Below are 19,674 nucleotides of genomic sequence, written 5' to 3'. Positions count from 1 at the left end.
ATAAGCAAAGCTTTTATTGAGGGGCAGATGCTCAGATACTACACAGCAGATACCCCATGGTCTCTCAACATTAATGATCCAGAAAACATTACAGGGATCACATCTCACTCTCTATCCACCCTCCTCCACCTACTCACACCTGGTCCCATTTTTCAATACCCAACAAAAGCATACACACTCACACAGGCAATCGAATTACTCGCATGCTGGCAGAATTGTGAAGGTTTAAATTTCAGCAATTGCTTACTTAACAGCCTTCGAAGATATAACAAGGTGCTTAGCTCTAGAGTCGTACTTTGATTTTGTTCTTGTCTTCCGGTGTTTTACTATAAAAATGTGACAGCTTTGACAGTGCCAAAGGCTCGGCCCCTCTGCCACAAGGCACTTAATTCTGTTAAAGACAGAAACCTAGCGCACAGTTCTCACGAAAAAGTACAGTGGATTTGATTAAAAACAGAGCATGGAGAGTGGGAAAGAGAGAAATTGTGCCTCTTTGGAAGAAAAGAGTTGGATCAAATGCTATTAAAGTCTAACCTCATGTCTCAGGAGGAGCATCATCTCCAGCAGACGAGACACTGCCTCATGGAGACAATCCTGCCTCCCTGTCTCTATTTGACCTGAACATCAGTCATGATGCACTTAACTCCTCTCCCCCTGCCAAGTGAGGATGTCCTCGCAGGAGTCATGAATCTCACCGGGTATAACTTCCTCGTCTATCATCTCCCACTGAGAATCATTCACCCACAGCAGCCATCAATTCCTCTGTAACCAACCCCCAAAGCCAGACACGCATTCAATTTAGCTGCCTCTCACCCTGAAAATCCCTCTAAAAGCCTGTCTAGCAAATCTCTGAGGATTGCAACCACAGAGGAGTGCAACTACTCTTTAACACATAAGGTCCTGACTTATTGGCTTATTCGCATGAGCAAACAGACACACCGAGAGATAAACAGACAGAAAGAGTAGAAAAGCCGAGGGTTACGCACACTGACGATCCTTTCCGAGGTGCCTGCGCGGGAGATGGTGGTTCCGTTGAGCCCCACCAGCGAGGGCAGCGTCTGGGACATCCAGTTGGTGACCATGGCCATGGTGCTGAGCACCGCGCCAATCTTCAGGAGCGGAACGCTCATGTCGTCCCCCGGCCAGCCGCCTGGCCCTAGTGCCCCCCCACACTCCCTGGCACCGGGGTCCAGATGCAGTACGCAAGAATGGACACGAACCTCCCTCTTCCTCCAACCAAGGGACAATCGGCTGCACGTGTACAAGAGAGTCTCAAAACCAGCTCACACGTACCAGCTGCTTGGATCCGACAGCATCACAGCGATGCACGACACACATTATTCTTCAGCCAAAGAGCAACTGCCAGTGCCTGACTCGCACTCCTCTGCTCCCTCTCCCTCCCTTCTCCTCTCTCTCTCTCTCCCTTCTCTCGCTCTTTTAAGATGCCGCGCTGCGCATTGGCTGCATCTGTCTCTCTCTTTCTCTCCCTTCCCTCCCCTCCCCTGCCTCTCTCCAGCCTTGTTTCACATCCATCCCTCTTTCTTCTCCCTCTCTTCTGGCTCCTCTTCGCCTCTTGATCCCTCTGTTTTGTGAGCACCAAAAAATCAGAGAGGCAGGGGAGATGCACACCCCCAGATCTTTGTGCAACAATCAGCTGTTTGAAGCCGTCGCTGTTTGAAGGGGTTGTCTTCCCTCACAACCGCACAGAGGCGGCTCACAGTTCGAGCTAAATTAGGATCTCTCTCCATGGGTGTATTGTTTGTATGTGCGAGAAGAAGAGGAGATGTACTACTGGAGTGTCTAATGAGGAAGAGGATAAGGCGTTCCAGTCGGCGGCTTTCCCCGACAGCTCATCAATCACATGTGCATCTGGCACTCCCTTAATCAAAGAGTAATGGGACATCTGAATGTGGATGGGCATGGAGCTGGTGCTCGGCACTAACCAGAGCTGACTGCAGTCCATCAGCAGCCCAGCCATGCAGGCCACTCTCGCTCTCTCCCATCATCTCCAGCCTGAAGCCACATAAGTCACATAATTAAACAGATGAGCTACGTGGAGGCTGTTTAACTTTGAGCGATGGACTGTTGGAGAACTGTGTCGTTCAAACCTTAAGTAGTTCCAAGTATGCACAATGTCACAGTTCTTCACACTTTACTTACAAAAACAACCTGTTCCATTATAAAGCCTAAATAGCTTGTTTGATCTTCACTAGTTATTTACCTCAGGTTTTTCCTCACAAATATGTTAAGAGTGACTTTGAGTTTTGCAGCATAATAACAACAGTGAATGAAAAGTGACAGCTGCCTGAGACCCTGTGTGGTCTCAACTCACCTGATGCATCAGTAGTGATAGAGTCGGATCAGCTCAACACTGCCATCATGTGTTTGTATATGAGTACTGCAACTACTGTGAAATTTTGAAGGTACTATGTGTAATTTTTTTCAGCGTTAAAATAGTCCTTTTTGAGTTTGCTATGGCACTACCTGGCAGACAGGAGTTTTAGGCAAACCTGACCTTTTTTTTTTTTTTTTTTTTTCTGTTTAAACATTAATTATACACCCAAGCTTGAAATTTTGCAAGAGCAGGAGTAATACTGCATAACATACACGTGTATCTTACACACTCTGTGGACTGTACAGTAATAACTAGTCAAAGCCTTTTGGCTGCTAGGCTTCCAGAGCAATCGGTTTTATTTGTTTTTGACACATCAATGGGAATTCAAAGGTTACACTGAACAGCATGACCTGATTTCTCAGTAAAATAAACCACACTAAAATGGATTTTCAGTAAGAGATGATAAAAACAATTCCCTAGCAACAAGCAAATGTAAACATGTAAACCAAAAAAAAAAAAAAAAATCATAATTTAAACAGAATGCGGTTTATTTTCTGTAAAACTATCTATCTTCTGTAGAACACAAAATAAGTTGTTTTGCAGAATGACCAAATAATGAAAATGAATGGGGCTCTCAAAGTTTTAAAAACTACCAGAAGGCACTGTGTAAGTAGCGCCTACTTGAACAGCTATCAGAAAAAGGCTGAAATGTAAATTTTGTGTTGTGTTCTTAAATACACATCAGGTTAAGATGCATTTGAACAAGCATATACTTCCATATTTACCATACACTAGCATATACAGCATATATATAAATATAACTGGTAGAGCATGGTGCTAGCAATACCAAGGTCATGGGTTTTTATACTCATAGAAAACACATACTGATAAAAGTTGCTTCGCATAAAAGCATCTGACAAATGCATACATGTAAAAATCAGTAAAATTGATCTGCAACTGTCACGTCACAAATCTAACACCTCACCCACAGATTTTACTATCATGCAAAGAGAGCACAAGCAACACTGTTTCATTTAAATGACTCATTGTAGTTTTTTTTTTTTTTTTTTTTTTTTTTTTTTTTTTAAGTAGGACAAATAATTTTCGCCCACCTGAGAACACTTAACCTCACCAACTGAAGGTTTTCGCCAAAGCTACATTAGCCTTTCTGTTTGAGCGAAAACACTTTTCAGATAGAGATGCTTACAGTTCATCTGAGGTTATTTAGAAATGGAACTACACTTTGTATCCAAATACTGTCAGATGTACTTAGCACTTGCTGTATTATTCTCCAGTGCCAGAGTATATTACTTTGGGCCTATGTTTGATAGCCTCATAAAATGTATCAGAGCGAGAATTGATTTTGGAAAGACAGAACAAACAACCTTCTCATTCTTCTAATCATTAAAGTAAACACAAAAGTGTCCTTCTCAGTGTCAGGTACATTTTATGAGACGGTCTGTGGTAATGAGGTTTTGCATTATAAAGTAGCTTGTCCTATGCTAATGTCCACTAGAGGATGCTGTTGTTCAACAGATGGCCACTCCAGGAAAGACCACATTTTTATATACATGCCTTAGAAAAAAGCATTACTGGTGTGCATCTTAAGAGCAAGCAAAGGTTTCTTTCAGTTGCAACAGCTCAGATTTACATTTTGGTCTAGGACTAGACTTAAGCATGGTCTGTGAAACCGGGGGCAAGTGTTTTAATTAGGGAGTGTACTAACAGGGCCAGGCTTACCAGCCAAACTTTATCCCCTTCGTTAATGCAGACGCCATTCAATCCGTGCCTGTTTGCTGTTATATGCAGACTACATGACTATTTTAGAATCACACCTGTAAATACAGTTTAAAATCCCAAGCTCTGACTATGTGAACCATACAGCCGTGCATTTTGTGCTGCAGTCACGAGCTGCTGTTACCTTCTTGCCCTGCAGGCCTCTCAGTCTGCTATTTCTGTCCACAGCATCCCATCCTCATTAATGATCTTACTCATATTCTCACACACTAATGCGGTCTCACATACACACTAAAGAATGGATTCGCACAGGCAAACATGCACGGCACACATACCTGTTCAAACACGGGCTGCCGTGTTTATCGAGCACGCAATGCTAAGCATTCATTTAAAATTTGATTGTGGTGCTTGCCTTCAGGGCGTCTGGTTTAAAGGGCATTTTTAATCAGTTCACACAATTTAAATGAACTTCAGCTGCAGAGCGCAGTGCCTCTGGCCACCTGCAGATGGCAGTAAAGATCTAGAGCTTACCAATGGCCTCAGAACCAATTCCAAGGACACAGATTTCCTATTCAAGAACCTGTACCATAATAAATGTGTCCGCTCGGCATGTCCAAGACCACAGTCACTGTCTTGTAAATGCTTTCCTACACCTGCACATGCACAAAGAATTCAGTCAACAACGCATCAAATATTCACCACTCTCAGTTTGCAAACACCACAAACTACACAAGGCACTGTTTTCTACATCAAGTGCTTAACTGTTTTTAAAGGGATAGATAAAAAAAAATTATAATAAAATTAAACTTCCTCATCATTCACAACCAGTCTTCATGAGGGTGAGTGAATACTAAAATTTTCTTTTTATTTTGGCGTGAACTTAACCTATTTCTCTTCACAAAAATGCATTTATATGCAGCTCAGGTTTGTGCCGCAGTTGTTGCATACAGATCAGTATATGGATAGTAAATGCTTTGTGCGTGTGGGATTTTACGACATAGATTCCTGAGAGCGTGTGCTATACAGCAGCCGCTCGAGAGACCACCGTGCACGTAACATGCAACGTCCATCTCGCTTTCCCTCAGCCAGCACTTAACTCCTGCCCAAGTCTCGCTTAATAATGCAGCCTGTCACAGCCAGCCCTGGATCCAGCAGCGTCACAGCACCCCGAACACATCAACTCCCATTACGTGTTCTGAGAAATATTAGTGCCGTGATGTAGGCCTGCATTTATGCATTTAGCCATGTGCTACAAACAGACTGTGACAGTGCTGAATGAGGGATGACTGAGGCGACTGGCTGGTTAAACTTGTCTTCCTATTTTATGTCAGCGTTACCTTTCCCATGATAAATGTCTAAAATGGCAGCATTATTGAGCTGGTGCTCAGCGGGGAACAGGATGTTCTGTGAGATGAAGCACTTTGGAGGCAGAAGAGGTTTTGAGAGCTGATGCTGTAGGGATGCAAGTGTGTAATTTCCTCTTATGAGTGATGGCTGTGAGTAGAAGCTTAAAGCTAAAATGTATAATTTTTCTGATGTTAAAATACTTTCTACTATCCCAGGTTAATGTACAGAGTCAACTAGAAGTATTTCAGATTCAGGTTGTTTTTTGTTTGTGTGTGAGTGTGTGTGTGTGTGTGTGTGTGTGTTTATTCTAATACATTGAACATATTTGTTTGGTATATGTGTGTGAAGTTACATAAAGGCCAGACTCTGTCAATGCCTTGTCAAACAGTTTTCATTGTCACTGCGTTAATTTAAAGGACCACAATGGGAAGTTTTAAAATTCATTGGTAAGTGTCTAAATTATTTAGCTTTTACTGTGAAATGAACTCCGTAAAAGTATACAACCTGTAGGTTGATTTCCCTGATTTCAATTTTAAAAGGAAAATGAAAGCGTATGCATTATGCAAAAATAAACTCGTTTCATTCAGCATGTGGAGCCCATCTCATAAATAAAAATGACTATCCTTATTAATGCATAATAAGCCTATAAGCAGATATAGTCATTATTTTCATCTAATACAAATTCTATACTATGAAAAATTCTATATATTCTGTATTTTGTCTAGATAAAAATAATATACAAAAAAATTAATTTGCAATGTGCAGAATGAAAATATATGTTCAATAAAATTGTCTGTTTTCTTAAACTTTAAGCAAGCTTTAGATGACAGCGAAGGTAATCTAAAGATTTATAAACGGGATTGCATATGAACAATTCAGCAATCAAATCTATTCAATAAACAAAATAACAATGAAAATGGTATTATACAAAACTGAAATGGTATTGATACACAGTGCATCCACAGCTACATTTTTTTTTTATATTATCTTAATAAAAAAAAAAAAACGAAAAAAAAAAAAAACATCTCAATTGAATTTTGTTCCATTTGAAATGCATGGTCAAGTTGATGGATACAGCACTCCCCGCAGTGTGCTCTGTGGAATACTGCAAATGCAGTAGGTCATCTAAGTATACTATGCATATTTTGCACATTATACATACAGTAAATAAGCATTAGTTTATAACATGCTAGCGTGCCGTTTCAAATATAGCCAAACATTATTTCTACAAGTTTCCTTATTGCCACGAGTGGCAGAGAAATTATTTCACCTTTAAGGAGTATGAAAACAACAATGTTATTTATCTAAGATGTTTTTCTAACCTTGCCCACATGCATGCAGCAGCTCACACATGCACACAGTGGTTTGGGCAGAACATAACTGCAAATAGAGCCAAGCTGTCTCCTCTCCTCACATCCTTTTCCAATATGGCTCAACGCTGCTGTTGTGGGGGGACACAGAGCCATAGCAATAGCATCCTGGCCTGTTCTGTTTGTGAGTGGTCCCTCTGTATACCACGATGAGTCAATAGGCACGAAGAGAAAGAGATCTTTAAACCGGAGCAGTGGCGAACTAGCCGAATGCCTCGCTGTCTCTCTAGGTGAGAATAAGACTGCTTTTCCTCCCCCTTGAGTTAATGATGCTGTGCACATTCATCTCACAACCGATTACAATGATTACCATTCGCATTTTCCGCGCCTCAGTGACCCAATTACACCCACAGCCACGGAGATTAATTCTGTGAATAACATTCCCCGTGAACACTGACTCGACACGCTGACCCTTCCCGCTGATCTGAACTAATCAAACATTCGTTCTGTGGTGGGAAATGAAAAAAAAAAATCCCCTCCGTTCTTGTAATTTGACTAATTACTGACAGAAAATTGAGTGTCTTAAGCCTGAGCGAGAGGAAGCCGAGGCCATGAGAAGGCCTGTTAATTGAGGTTACTCCACACGGTTATGCGTGTCGTCTAAATGCCTGTCTGGCCGCTTCTGGGTTTAGCCTTGACGCTGTCTTTGAAAATAATTGGCTTTTCAGTCTGAAGCTGAATGAAAGCTACTCCACATTTGAGCTGGTTTTACTCTCTTTAAATTGCACAATCTTTTAAAATGGAAGTAAACCTTTAACCTGTAAACGGTTGAAAGTTAAGTTGAAAGACTTTCCAAGCTAGCCTGGATCTCACTGAAACTGCTGGGATTGTATTGTACTACTGACAGCAGGTTGGTACTCTTGGCAACTCAAAACCAGGTTTAAAGATAACTTAAATAAGAAAAAATCACTTAAATAAATAGGAACTGGTGTAATATGACTTCTCAAACTGTTCTCTGGGGTCTGTTTGTGCCAGATTTGACAAATATAAAGTGGATCCCCTTATATGCTAAAGCTAAAATAAACAGTAATGGTGTTAATAACCATGAAATATCCCTCTAGAAACTGTATAGCCATAAGTAGCAATGCCATATTTTTTAACAATATGAGTAGGTTTTGTAACTTGTCATGTTTGCTCTTAAGTTCCCCTTAAGAGTGCTTCCTTCTCACCAGTGATTTATAAATTCAGGGATGAGCGAATGTTCAACAAAATAGCCTTTTCACATTTATGTTCCAGTATCCCATAATTTAAAAACTGCGCACTGACATAAACCCTTGTGATAAGGGAACTGCGATCTTACTAAATGCTTGTTGCAAACTAAACACTATATGTACTACTATACCTCTGTATACAAACCATGTGACTATAAACCATTAGACCAAGGAGAAAGCACTGGAAAGCTATTACACATATGTTACACGTGGCACCTGTACTAATAAGATTCTGGGAAAGTATGAGGACCCAGTGGGGCTTTTAAGTCAATGCTCATGCTCAATTTTTTTTTTCAATTAATCGGTCGAACTGGGCACACGTGCAGCATTAGCCAAGGATTTGTTGCTAATGGGACTTAAAAGGCTCTTTTCAGTAGCTGTGCTTACATGGAGCCTAATAATCAGATTATTAGCGCAGTTTGAAAAGAAAAAAAAACATATGCCAATTGTTAATGTCGGCTTCTAGGACAATAACTCGCTTGAGGGGAGTGCTTTTAGCGTTACAGAGGAAAATGTATCTAGTAAGTTGTCACGTGAGAAGCCGACATTGACTTCCTGTTGTGCAATGTTTGCCTGCAGTGGTCTTCCTCCCATGGTTTCATCCATAATTTTGTAGCATGAAAGACAATGGCTAGCACATATCATTGAAATGCATGTATACCAGCATGCATGTATACTTAAATGAGACGACACCAACAACATTAAACACTCTAACTATAAACAAGACAAGACTAATTTAGCAGACTTTACCAGTTTAGTATACCAACAGTACAATTGCAGGGTATTTTTTATTAAGTAAATAGATATGAAAATGTATTTGTAGTATACTTAATAAATAAATAAATGTATTTCAAATACATTTTAGCATATTTATTTTTCACTAGGGAAGGTTCAGGTACAGACATCAGTATTGTCAAAACAATCACAGGGAATGTGCAGCGCATGATGCCACCATTTCCACAAATTCATGTTTTTTTTTTGTTTATACAGAGACAATAACATATAATTTTCAAAAACATGCACTTTGAAACCCGTTTTCAAAACTTTGAGTTTTCAGGCTGTCTAAACACTCGTGTTGTGTAAACGAATGGCCAGTGTTGTTTAAAATGTAAAATGTAAAATCTCTCTTTATATTTTCTTGATTAACAAAAAAAACAAACAGCAGACCTTGATGGGTTTTACAAAATGTGAAGAGTTTAAATCCTTCTGTCATATGACACATTGTCTACCCAGAGATTTACTTTATCTATCCAACCTGGCAACCATGCACACACTCTCTCGACACTGTGGAATAAGTGCTGATGACCTGAAAATATCAACAAACATTTATCTGATGAACAAATAATTGTGATGTGTAGTTCAATCATTATGCAGCATGACTAAGATATGCCCAAGACTACAATTTCCTGCCTTTGGGCAACTTAACTAAATAAAAACAGGATGGGTTGACTATGATATAAATATAAATGTATACAACAAATAACTCACACATTAATATGATTACTAAGGCCGGGTTCACACCGCAAGTTTCAGCAGAGCAGAAGCAGCGCGTTAGCAGCAGGTAGGCAGAGCAGAAGCAGCGCGCGCCTATTTTGCTTTCACACCGGCAGCGGAGGCAGCGCGCAACTGAACAGCAGATTTTGGTCAGAGTGCTCTATAATGGATACGTTCGCATTGCTTTATTTCCCATTTAAAATGCATTTAAATAAAAAGACTAGGCAAGAAGCTTTTTTTAATTATTAATTTAATTGTTACTTTTGTTGGATCTTTGTTTTGCTGTCTTTGTTTTCCGTGCAGTACGTGTTGTTGATAGAAGAAAGGCCATCGCGCTATATTTGTTATTAAGGAGACTAAAAAGACCCAGACTTTGGGTTCATCCCATTAACCGACGTAGGAGAGAACATGGTGCATATTACCATCTTGTCACTGGGTTTGTTTGCAATCAAATTGACCAATAAACACCCTGAAAACCAATTTAATAAACGGTTTTAAATTACGTGTATTGTAAATGGTTCACAGCCTTGACTTCCTGCTCATCTTGAAATCAGCATTTACTTGTTTATTATATATGCATGTATCACCTGCTTTTGTTATTTGTGTGCTTTTGTGTAATTTAGAAATTGTAAATAAATGGTTCCAATTGAATCAATTTTGAATCAAATATTGAGTTGTTTGCTCGTGTGCCAGCGAAAGCGTCAAAAACACTATAAAATTAATTACCATCTGCAATAAGAGCCGCTGCAACTTCATCCCATGCTTTTTCCTTCTCCTGCAAGTCTTTCTAAAGTACATTGTGTGGATCATAAAGAACTTGATATTTCTCAACTTCCACAATGAGACGAGTGTCGTCCATTATTGTCTTTCCAGGTGCACTCTGAAGACCACCGCCTGTGACACCACGTGCTGTTGTTTATGATTGTTAGCACGACATCCGTTCTTCTGCCAATACATAGGCCTAGTTAAAAGAATACGACAACTACTAATAATAAATAAATCTCCAAGGCTAAGCTAGCAATATAAATTATTTAAAGTTGTTTTTTGTATTTCGGCAAAAAAAAGTCTATTTTTGGATAGAACTGTAAGTACTTTAACAGATTTTGTAAAAAAAAAAAATAATATTAAAAATAAAATTATAATAAAAAATAGAAAAATATGTGGTTTTAAATATCATACATTTTTTATGTAATTTGCTAAGAACACAGTCGATATCATTAATGCAAATTTTGGGCAAATTTTCGCTTAAGTACATGTGTATTTTGGCCATGATCATGATCATTTTGGCCATGGTCACTTTATCTTCTATACATATTTTTTTATATTAATTTCCTTTTCGTAACATACTCTAGTTCTTGTTAAAACACCCTAGATGTGCTTTTTTTGTGCAGTTAAAGCACTTTTTGTGTGAAATCATATTTATTTTGTCCATCAAAGGTGTACTTTCACTTTAACTGAGCGTCAGCAGCGCTGCAAAAATAGACCCAGCGCCGAAACGATCGCGGCACTGCTGCTTCTGCTCTGCTTCTGCTACGCTCTGCCGCGCAGCTTCTGCGTGCGGTGTGAACGCTCTCATCTGTTAACATAGGCACCGAAAAAAATACGCGCTGCTTCTGCTCTGCTGCAGCTTGCGGTGTGAACCCGGCCTTAGCGTTCATATAAACAGTACATTCAGAATGATAAGTTGGGAAATAGTCCCAATGAATCAAAAGCTGTCAACAGCTAGTGATAACAGAGAAGATACCAATACATGGTTATAGAAAAATGTGTGAATTTATTCAAACTGAACTTCATTATGTAACTATGCATCTGATCTTTTAAAATAAGCACACTGATTGATAAGACATAAATGAAAACATGGTTAAAACATAAAGATGTGGATCTGTCATCCTTGATTCAGTAGATCATGATAAGGTACTATGGTATGATCAGTTTTTACATACCAAGAGTAAACCATGTTTATTTACTTGAACAATTTTTGTGATGTTTCTATGAGTAAGTTTCGATTAAAAACGATAATACTCCCTCAACAATAAACCCTGGGTTATTTTTCACATGGGACCCAGAAAGAGACAAGAACAGATAATACTTTAAAGATGGCTGCCTTGAACAAGCAGAACAAAAGATGGCGTGTAACACTCAAGTCTTTCTGACCAGTGAACTCAATTCTTTACACCTGCTATGGTGGTCTGACCCACCTTCTGACACGGCAACATTCAGTCCCTTACACCCAATCACACAACTTGATTTACCAAGCAAAATGTGTTCCCGAATCTACATCCTTTTAACTTTTTGCCATGGACCACCATTGCTAGTAACCAATCATAGTCCTAACCTGATCTCTAACCCTAACCTACACCTGAAATAAAAGGGAAAGGACTGGATGATAAAGATGAATACTCAAGCTCCTAAATGCAACCCTGAACCTAACCATAAAATCTGATTGGTTTTTATGGGCATGTGGATCCAAAAACAGCAAACATGTTGACACATTCAACTGGGTAAATCACATTAAACTGGCACCCCCCATTACATTTGCATTTATGTTTCAGCAGATGCTTTCCTCACCGAAGCAGCACACAGTTAAATGAACCAGTAGCGTTATTGGCAATTATCATGACAGGTAACTGAAATTACACAAAGCTTGTAAACTCTGTTTAAACCTTTCAGATTGTGTTATCCACAAAGCAGCTGAAATCCACAAAGCCTCGGGATCAGATGGTGTAGGCAACAGAAAGCCCTGTGCTGAACTTCTGAACTTACAGTGAACTTGCTCAACTCACAGGGTCCCAGTGCTGTGAAAACCTCCTATATCTCTCTAAAAAAGTCTCATAATCACAAGACTACCTATAGCTCCTACCTTTTTAATCAGGTTCTAGAAGAGGTTAAGACTGACTGTATACTGTGGCAACCACTCATTTAATATCCAAAGATCGTCCTCGCAACTTGCCATAGAGGCAGCATTGTTTGTTTCCCTTTGAATGTGGTTTCTATCTACTTCTGCCAAGAACTGCATCCAAACAATACCATAGCCAAGAAATACATGATGTGCCCTTCTAAAGCCATCTCACATTATACGAGCAAGAGGTGGTCACAAAGACCAACAGCCTTTTTGGTTACAGTGTCACAAAGAGTTAGACCTATGCTGCACAGCTGTTTGCAATGCCTGATCAAAAGAAAATATGCAAAATATTTTTTTTATATAATACAAAAGTTATTATCAAGGACAGTCAGTTCACTGAACATCCTCAGACTCAAATAGGTTTCATGTCAGCTCTATATGAATTAGCCCCAGTCAGATTATTTATGAGATTCATATGGGCCCATTCATACAGTATATGTGACCCTGGACCACAAAACTTTTTTCAAAATTGAGATTTATACATACACACAAATATTTGGCCGAGATATAACTATTTGGGTGCAAAAAAATCTAAATACTAAGAAAAACTTAACGTTGTCCAAATGAAGGTTTTAGCAATGCATATTACTGATCGAAAATTAAGTTTTGATATATTAACAGTAGGAAATTGACAAAATATCTTCATGGAACATGATCTTTACTGAATATCCTTAAGATTTTTGGTATAAAAGAAAAGTCAATAATTTCGACCCATACAGTGTTTTTTTTTTTTTTTTTTTGGCTATTCCTAAAAATATACCCCAGCGACTTAAGACTTGTTTTGTGGTCCAGGATCACATATGGATGTATTGTGCTTACATTGGCCCTAGCATGAAATGTTGTATCAAGTCTCACTGCTGGCTAAAGGACATTTAAAAAATATATTTAAAATCAGTCAAAAGTCTGAACTGTCCCAAAGCATATTTCAGGCCGGTCCCACCAATGCTCATATGCATAGCCTAAGTGCAAGTTTTACAAGAGTTACTAACAGCAGTTCTGAGATGACTTTACCAATTGGCTCTTTAAATTAGAAGATAGGACTTGCATTACTAGAGTCACCCTGGAGCCACATTATGTGTTGCAGTTTTACCCGTTCATATGGTATACTTGTCAAAAGTTTGCAAACATCATGATTTTGAAATATTTTTAATGAATTCTGTCATGATAACCAAGGCTGACCAAGGATCATGTGACATTGAAGACTGGAGTAATTATGCTGAAATTTCAGCTTTGCATAACAGGAATACATTTTAAAATGTATTACTAAAGAAAACTTTACGAAGTCTTTTCAAATATTTAAAAATCATAAAGTTTCAAAACTTTTGACAATACCAGTGCACTGTTGTGGCATATATAGTCTTTGATATTACCTATTAAATGTATAGTTGAACATCATTACATGAATTAAAGGTTGAAAAATAAAACAAAAGAGAGAACATGCTAAGCCAACAGGAAAAACGGTTATTGGTTTGCTAAGCTTACTTAAAAACAAAAGATTGGGAAGTATTTAATTTCACAGTATTTAATCTACAACTATGGTTATATACTATTATATGTAACTGTTTAAAAGGTATTTATGGTCATGAAGGCTCTAAATACAGTATTCATTAAAAGTGCTTTCAGCCAGTGGAATTGCTTTGGGGTCCTTCAGGTAGACTCAACTCAATTGGTGAGACATTTTTTCCCTTTTTTTGGCCATTGGCAACTGCACTGCATTAGTTGGTCTACCAATGACTACAATTCCACATTCATGTACTGCATAGACATCATCACTTCAGCTTAAAATGTCATGTGTATGACACATGTATGTATACTTCATATGCATGTATGTATAGATTTGTGTATATATTACAATTACAATTGGGCTCATGACAAATTGTTCTTCATTTGTAAATCACTTTATAATCTGTCACATTATAATCTGTATTATTGTGTGTGTGTATGTACATGAAACTGTACATTATACTATTTTATAATACCACAAGACTGTTTTGAAGCTTTAGCAGCAGCAGCAGCAGCAGGGTCACAGATAACATTTAAACATAGTTTTCAATCCTTTCTAGCCTACAGTATAGAAAAGTAGAAAAAACACAGAGATATATATTCTTGTTTTTGTAAAACATGTCTGGATAAGTGCGTATGATTGTGTAAAATAGGTCAGTGGCCTCTAGCATTCTATAGATGGAAAAAAATGCTCACTCCAGGACATCAAACATGATGACATCAAGTGGGCTATAAAGATTGTGTGTCAATCCTGGTCTCGCAGGAGTCATTTTTTCCTCAGACCATGGGGCTACAGTACATGTATTTACTCTCAAGTGCTCTGAGTGTGAAAGACTAGTGACATTTCAGAAACCAGCCATAAACTGCCACAGTTTTCAGTGGTAAAAGATAATAAAAGTGCTCATAATACACTAATTACTAATTAGATTACTATTGTTTTAGAGCTAAAAGGTGACGAGAGGCTGGCACAGAAAGACCCTACTGGACCCTTTGAGACAAAAGCACATTCTTTGAGTGCTCATTAAGACAAGGCAAAAGAAATAGATAAATCCCACTAATTAAATGGTTGTTGTTTATATGATGCTACTGTGAAGGTGCAAATGGCTATTAAGAGACCGAAAGGTATTTGGAAGTGAGGGTCAGTGCAGATTCAGAGATGCCTTTGGTGTGCAACATGAACAAACTTTCTTTCCATGCAAAAGAAATAGATAAATCCCACTAATTAAATGGTAGTTGTTTAACTGACGCTACTGTGAAGGTGCAAATGGCTATTAAGAGACCGAAAGGTATTTGGAAGTGAGGGTCAGTGCAGATTCAGAGACGCCTCTAGTGTGCAACACGAGCAAACTTTCTTCCAGAGATTGCTTCTCTGCAGGTTATGAATGCGAATGTGGAATGTTTAATTTAATGAGGAGGCTGCTGTAATTACTCGAACAGCTACGGACGTATAAATCACAACACCCAGACCAGCGCCTTAATGGGAAATGTTCTTGAGGAGAAAAAAAAGGATTTCACATTTAATGCAGTGTAGAGTAAACATCCATAATTTCAAAATGAATAATGTGTTGTGGTTTCTACAAGGATTTGTGTGTTTAGTTTGGCATTTAGAAACTTGTTTATTGCTACACACAGCTTCCTTTCAGAGAAATAATGTTGGTTACATTTAGACTTGGATTTTCTGCCGGACAGAAGATTACAGTGACTAATGAGAACATGAGTGAAATGCATTAACATGCCAGTTTTTCAGTTGTGGGCGTAAAAACAGGCGATAAAGTGATAATTTAGATAAGATGAAGTTAAACAGGCAGGCAGGGATGGTACTAAGTCGAGAGTGTGTCTCCATTCACTCCTCTTGTCCTACTAATCCTGTGGCTACTGGAGGACTCTTTTGGCCCGTGTCCCACTGGTGACATTCAGTAATTGCATGTATAGCTCATTGATTCGTTTCATGATTGCACAAACGAAAGAAGGGGAAAGTATAGGAAAAAATAAGCAGGCAAACAAGATTTGTCCTCATGTGATGAAGAGGATAGTTTGCATAGTCATCAAAGCGTGACATGCAGGAACTTATTTGTCCCTTCTTGCTCAATGACCTTGTGATTTTGTACAGTTCCTATGGACGTAGGCCAGTGACATTAGAGTAAAGAAAAAATGGGAAAAATTTGTCTCTCTGTTAATTTTGGTTTCTAAGTCTTAACAATTTACCATACAATTTTTAAGAAAAAAATGTAAACCATTAAAACAAAGCTATGTAACCAAGTAAAATATATTAAAATATTTGTTTATATGCATATTTTTATTCATTATTTTCAAAAATGTTTTTAAATACAGTGGTGGCCATAATTATTAGAATACTATTATTTCAGCAGCTAAAAAATGGTCTTAAGTCAGTTATTTCTATCTTTTGCTGTAGTGTGTCAATAGTTTACATTTCCAAACATTAATTTTGCCATTAATGGTAAAAATCCAGTGAGATTTTTGTTTGCACAAGGAGTCTTACAACAGCCGGTCGCAGTGATTTTGCCAAGTAATACATGTTCCTGGATCAACATCTTTTGATGATCCTGGATCAACATTATTGTACGAAAATATAAACTTAACCCAATCCCTACCCCTAAACCTAATCCTACCCATAATTTATTCCTAAAATCAGTGGGAAATGATAGCTGATTAACAAGGGCATAGAAGCACCTAACTCTGATTGTAAGCCTAAAAAATATATTTCTTAAAATGTTATATCTCAATTCTGATTGGTTGATTGGAATGTTTTTCCAAAATCAACAAGGATGTTGATCCAGGAACATGTTGTACTTGGTGAAATCACGCTCACCGACAACAGCCGGTGCTCCACACAGAGATCTAATCTCACCATCATCAATCTTTCTGGAATGACATGAAGAAACAGAACAAACTGAGACAGACTCAATCCAGAAAAACTCTGGCAACGTCTCCAAGATGCATCATAAATTAATATCATCATATCATCATGAATGTGTTTGATAATTCATGTCCGATGACATTACAACCTGAACTTGCATTGTCTTGTCATAAAAAGTCGGATTATCCCATATATAAAAATATCCAAATAAATTATTGCACAGATGTTTCTGTTAAAACTATGCATGGAAAGATTGGCATAGTTGGTCACCAGCTTATGTTCTGCATTGAATGTCAGATCATGGGATGTTGGGACCCCACCAAGCTTCTTAACCTAAAACTTCTTTAATCAACCAGTTTTCCTAGAAAACTATTCCGCAGTAAAGTTTTATACTACTGTGTGTTGTTTCACCAGCATAAACCAGTTTGATCCGGCATGGGAACTCATGCTAGTCTAAGCTGGTCTTTTCTGCAGGGTTGTAAGCAGCAATTTGAGATTTCTCAAATGCCAGGCAAATACTCCTGTAGCTTTACATTTCTATTCAGTGTATTAGCAGTGCACTTAGGTGAAGAGCCATGGCCCATAACAATGAGACCCTGGCTTTGCTTCCGTAGCATGCTATCACATTGCTAATCCATTCAGAATAATGCAGGGAATGTGAAATGAGACCTCCCTGGAGACAAATTTCCCTTTATTAATATGTTATACTTCATGCCATTTTTCCTCATTAATAGATGTCTGTTTGCACACCCTCTCAGGGTCTGTTGGTAATTTGAAGCATCAAGTAAACTGGAAGCACTGGTGTGGTACATTTGTTAAATATGTTAGTCTAATGACTAACCTCGGTCAAACCTGCATGGGGTTTGTTTCTGTGAATATGTGAGAGGATTAGGAAGTGCAGTATCCATTCAATTTATTCTACTTTATGTAAATGAAATAAAGTTGAAAATGGTTTACTGATTTACTGAATATGGTTTTTAGTATGTCTGCATGAATTACATTTCTGTAACGCACAGTTAAAGGGATATTCACCAGAAAATTAACTGTCTGTTCTGATTTACTTCCCTCATGGGGTTCAAAATTATTTTTCACCCTTTTTTATTTATTTCAAATGCTTTTCTGTTGATAAACACCTTGACATTTTTTTACACAATAAAAGCATAGACTGACCTTTGACCAGAATTATTAAAGCTAAAACAATTAAATATTGCCTTGCCAACTAACTGAAAAAACGTAAAAAAAAATAAAGTTATTTAAATTATAAATAAAGACTAAAAAAAAACATAACACTTAAAGCCTTTATGTATAATCCATAATAAAGTGTTATTAAAGGGAATAATGCTTTATTATTCATAATATGCATTATATATTGTTGTAAATAATTATAACCAAATTTAAAATGCATAGTGTAACAATTAATTAATTAATAATAAAACGACAATAGCACATAACAAAATAAAAAATCTAAATAAATGTAAACATTTATAAACAATTTTTTTAATAAAACAAAAAAAAACAAAAAAAGAGAAATTAAAGTCAGTTCAAAATATGAATAAAAAATATCAAATGAATAATAATATACAAATTATAATAAAACAACACTACCAGTGACAGTTAAGCTTAAGTTAAGCAGTTAAGCAGTGTAAAACAGCGAATGAGATTTGCAAACTTCTGTAGACAGTAATATTTTCAATCCATATCAACATATTCTTCCCACACAAAGCTAATGTATGGTTCTAGAAGACTTGGAATGGACCACTTCTATGATATTTTTTTTATTATTTCAGCAGTCCCAGTGTTTACTTCAGTTGTATGGAAAAGAGCACTACAGACATTGTATTGACAGAATGATATTAAGCTGTGTAATTGACATCTTCAGGTAAACTGTTGCTTTAACTACAACTAAAAACCATTTATAGTCCCCACACGCAAAACTGGCAGACACGCTAAAGAAATAAAGACAGGCAGAGGATCCGTTCAGTCACTCGTTTTTAATAAAGCTTTCCAGAGGGCTCGAGCACCAACAAAGGTATCAGCCCAACTGCAACCATCGATCCCCGGCGAGCCTAACGAGAAAAATGTGTATGTCAGGCTGCGAGGAGCTCTCTGTCTCTGTTCCTGTCAAACTCCACTTCTCCCTTCTCCTCTCCCACGGCTTCACGAGCCAGATTGCGGGAGAGAGGTGTGGAGAGATTCTGAGGGCGTCTGAGTGGCTGGGGGGGCCTCCTCATGCGGCAGACATATTCACCCCCCCAGTCTGGCAGAGTGCTGACATATCTGTCCTGTCCTTGCTTGCTACAAGCTCAGAATTAAGATGGCAGCATGCGAGCCAGGGAGTGGTATAGCCCTGATCAGGCACGCTGCATGTGCTAGCGACTGTTTTGCAAGAATTATTCTGGGTTTTACTTGTCCATCATGCAGCGTAATGGCTTGGATGCTGTCATTGCTTAAATCTAATCTCTGCCTTTGTCTGTCTGTGTCAGTATTTTCTCTCCTCCACTGCTCTTCTTGCACCTCTGGATCGCAGTGAAGCCATATCGCTCAGAGAACATGGCAATCAGCGGGAGACAAAGCCTTGAAGCTCAATCTCAGAGAAATGTCACATGCATCACAGTCGCCTCATTCATCAAATCAGAGGATCCCTATCATACTCGATTTCACTCCCTGTCCCTCCTCCATGGGCGTTTTCTCGGAGAAGCAAGGGAAAAAAATACAGTAGCTCACTTATATTAAAGCATATTTAACTATTTAAAATAAATATTTCAGAATTTAAAATTCCACAGACCTTTGACTGTGGTCTAAATATGTTGTATATATATATATATATATATATATATATATATATATATATATATATATATATATATATATATAACAATACATATGTAAAAAGTAGT

The 19,674-nt window shown here is 38.1% G+C and overlaps 1 protein-coding gene across 3 annotated transcripts in view; it reads right to left on the bottom strand.

The window, feature by feature from the left end:
• Positions 1 to 19,674, bottom strand: part of LOC127953774 (noelin-2-like) — a 73,588-nt gene that overhangs the window by 33,503 nt on the left and 20,411 nt on the right. The window contains exon 1 of one of the 3 annotated variants that reach the window (XM_052553059.1): positions 987 to 1,399. The exons of 1 other annotated variant lie outside the window; for it this stretch is intronic. In XM_052553059.1, coding sequence (XP_052409019.1) covers positions 987 to 1,130 — 144 coding nt within the window. In that variant the 5' untranslated portion in view covers positions 1,131 to 1,399. Of the gene's footprint in view, positions 1 to 986; positions 1,400 to 19,674 lie in introns of those variants that run through there. One more of the 3 variants, XM_052553060.1, reaches the window with a different exon arrangement.

This window comes from Carassius gibelio, chromosome B3, assembly GCF_023724105.1.
Source record: "Carassius gibelio isolate Cgi1373 ecotype wild population from Czech Republic chromosome B3, carGib1.2-hapl.c, whole genome shotgun sequence".
Taxonomy (NCBI): Eukaryota; Metazoa; Chordata; class Actinopteri; order Cypriniformes; family Cyprinidae; genus Carassius; species Carassius gibelio.
This window is presented reverse-complemented; position numbering and strand designations above follow the sequence as displayed.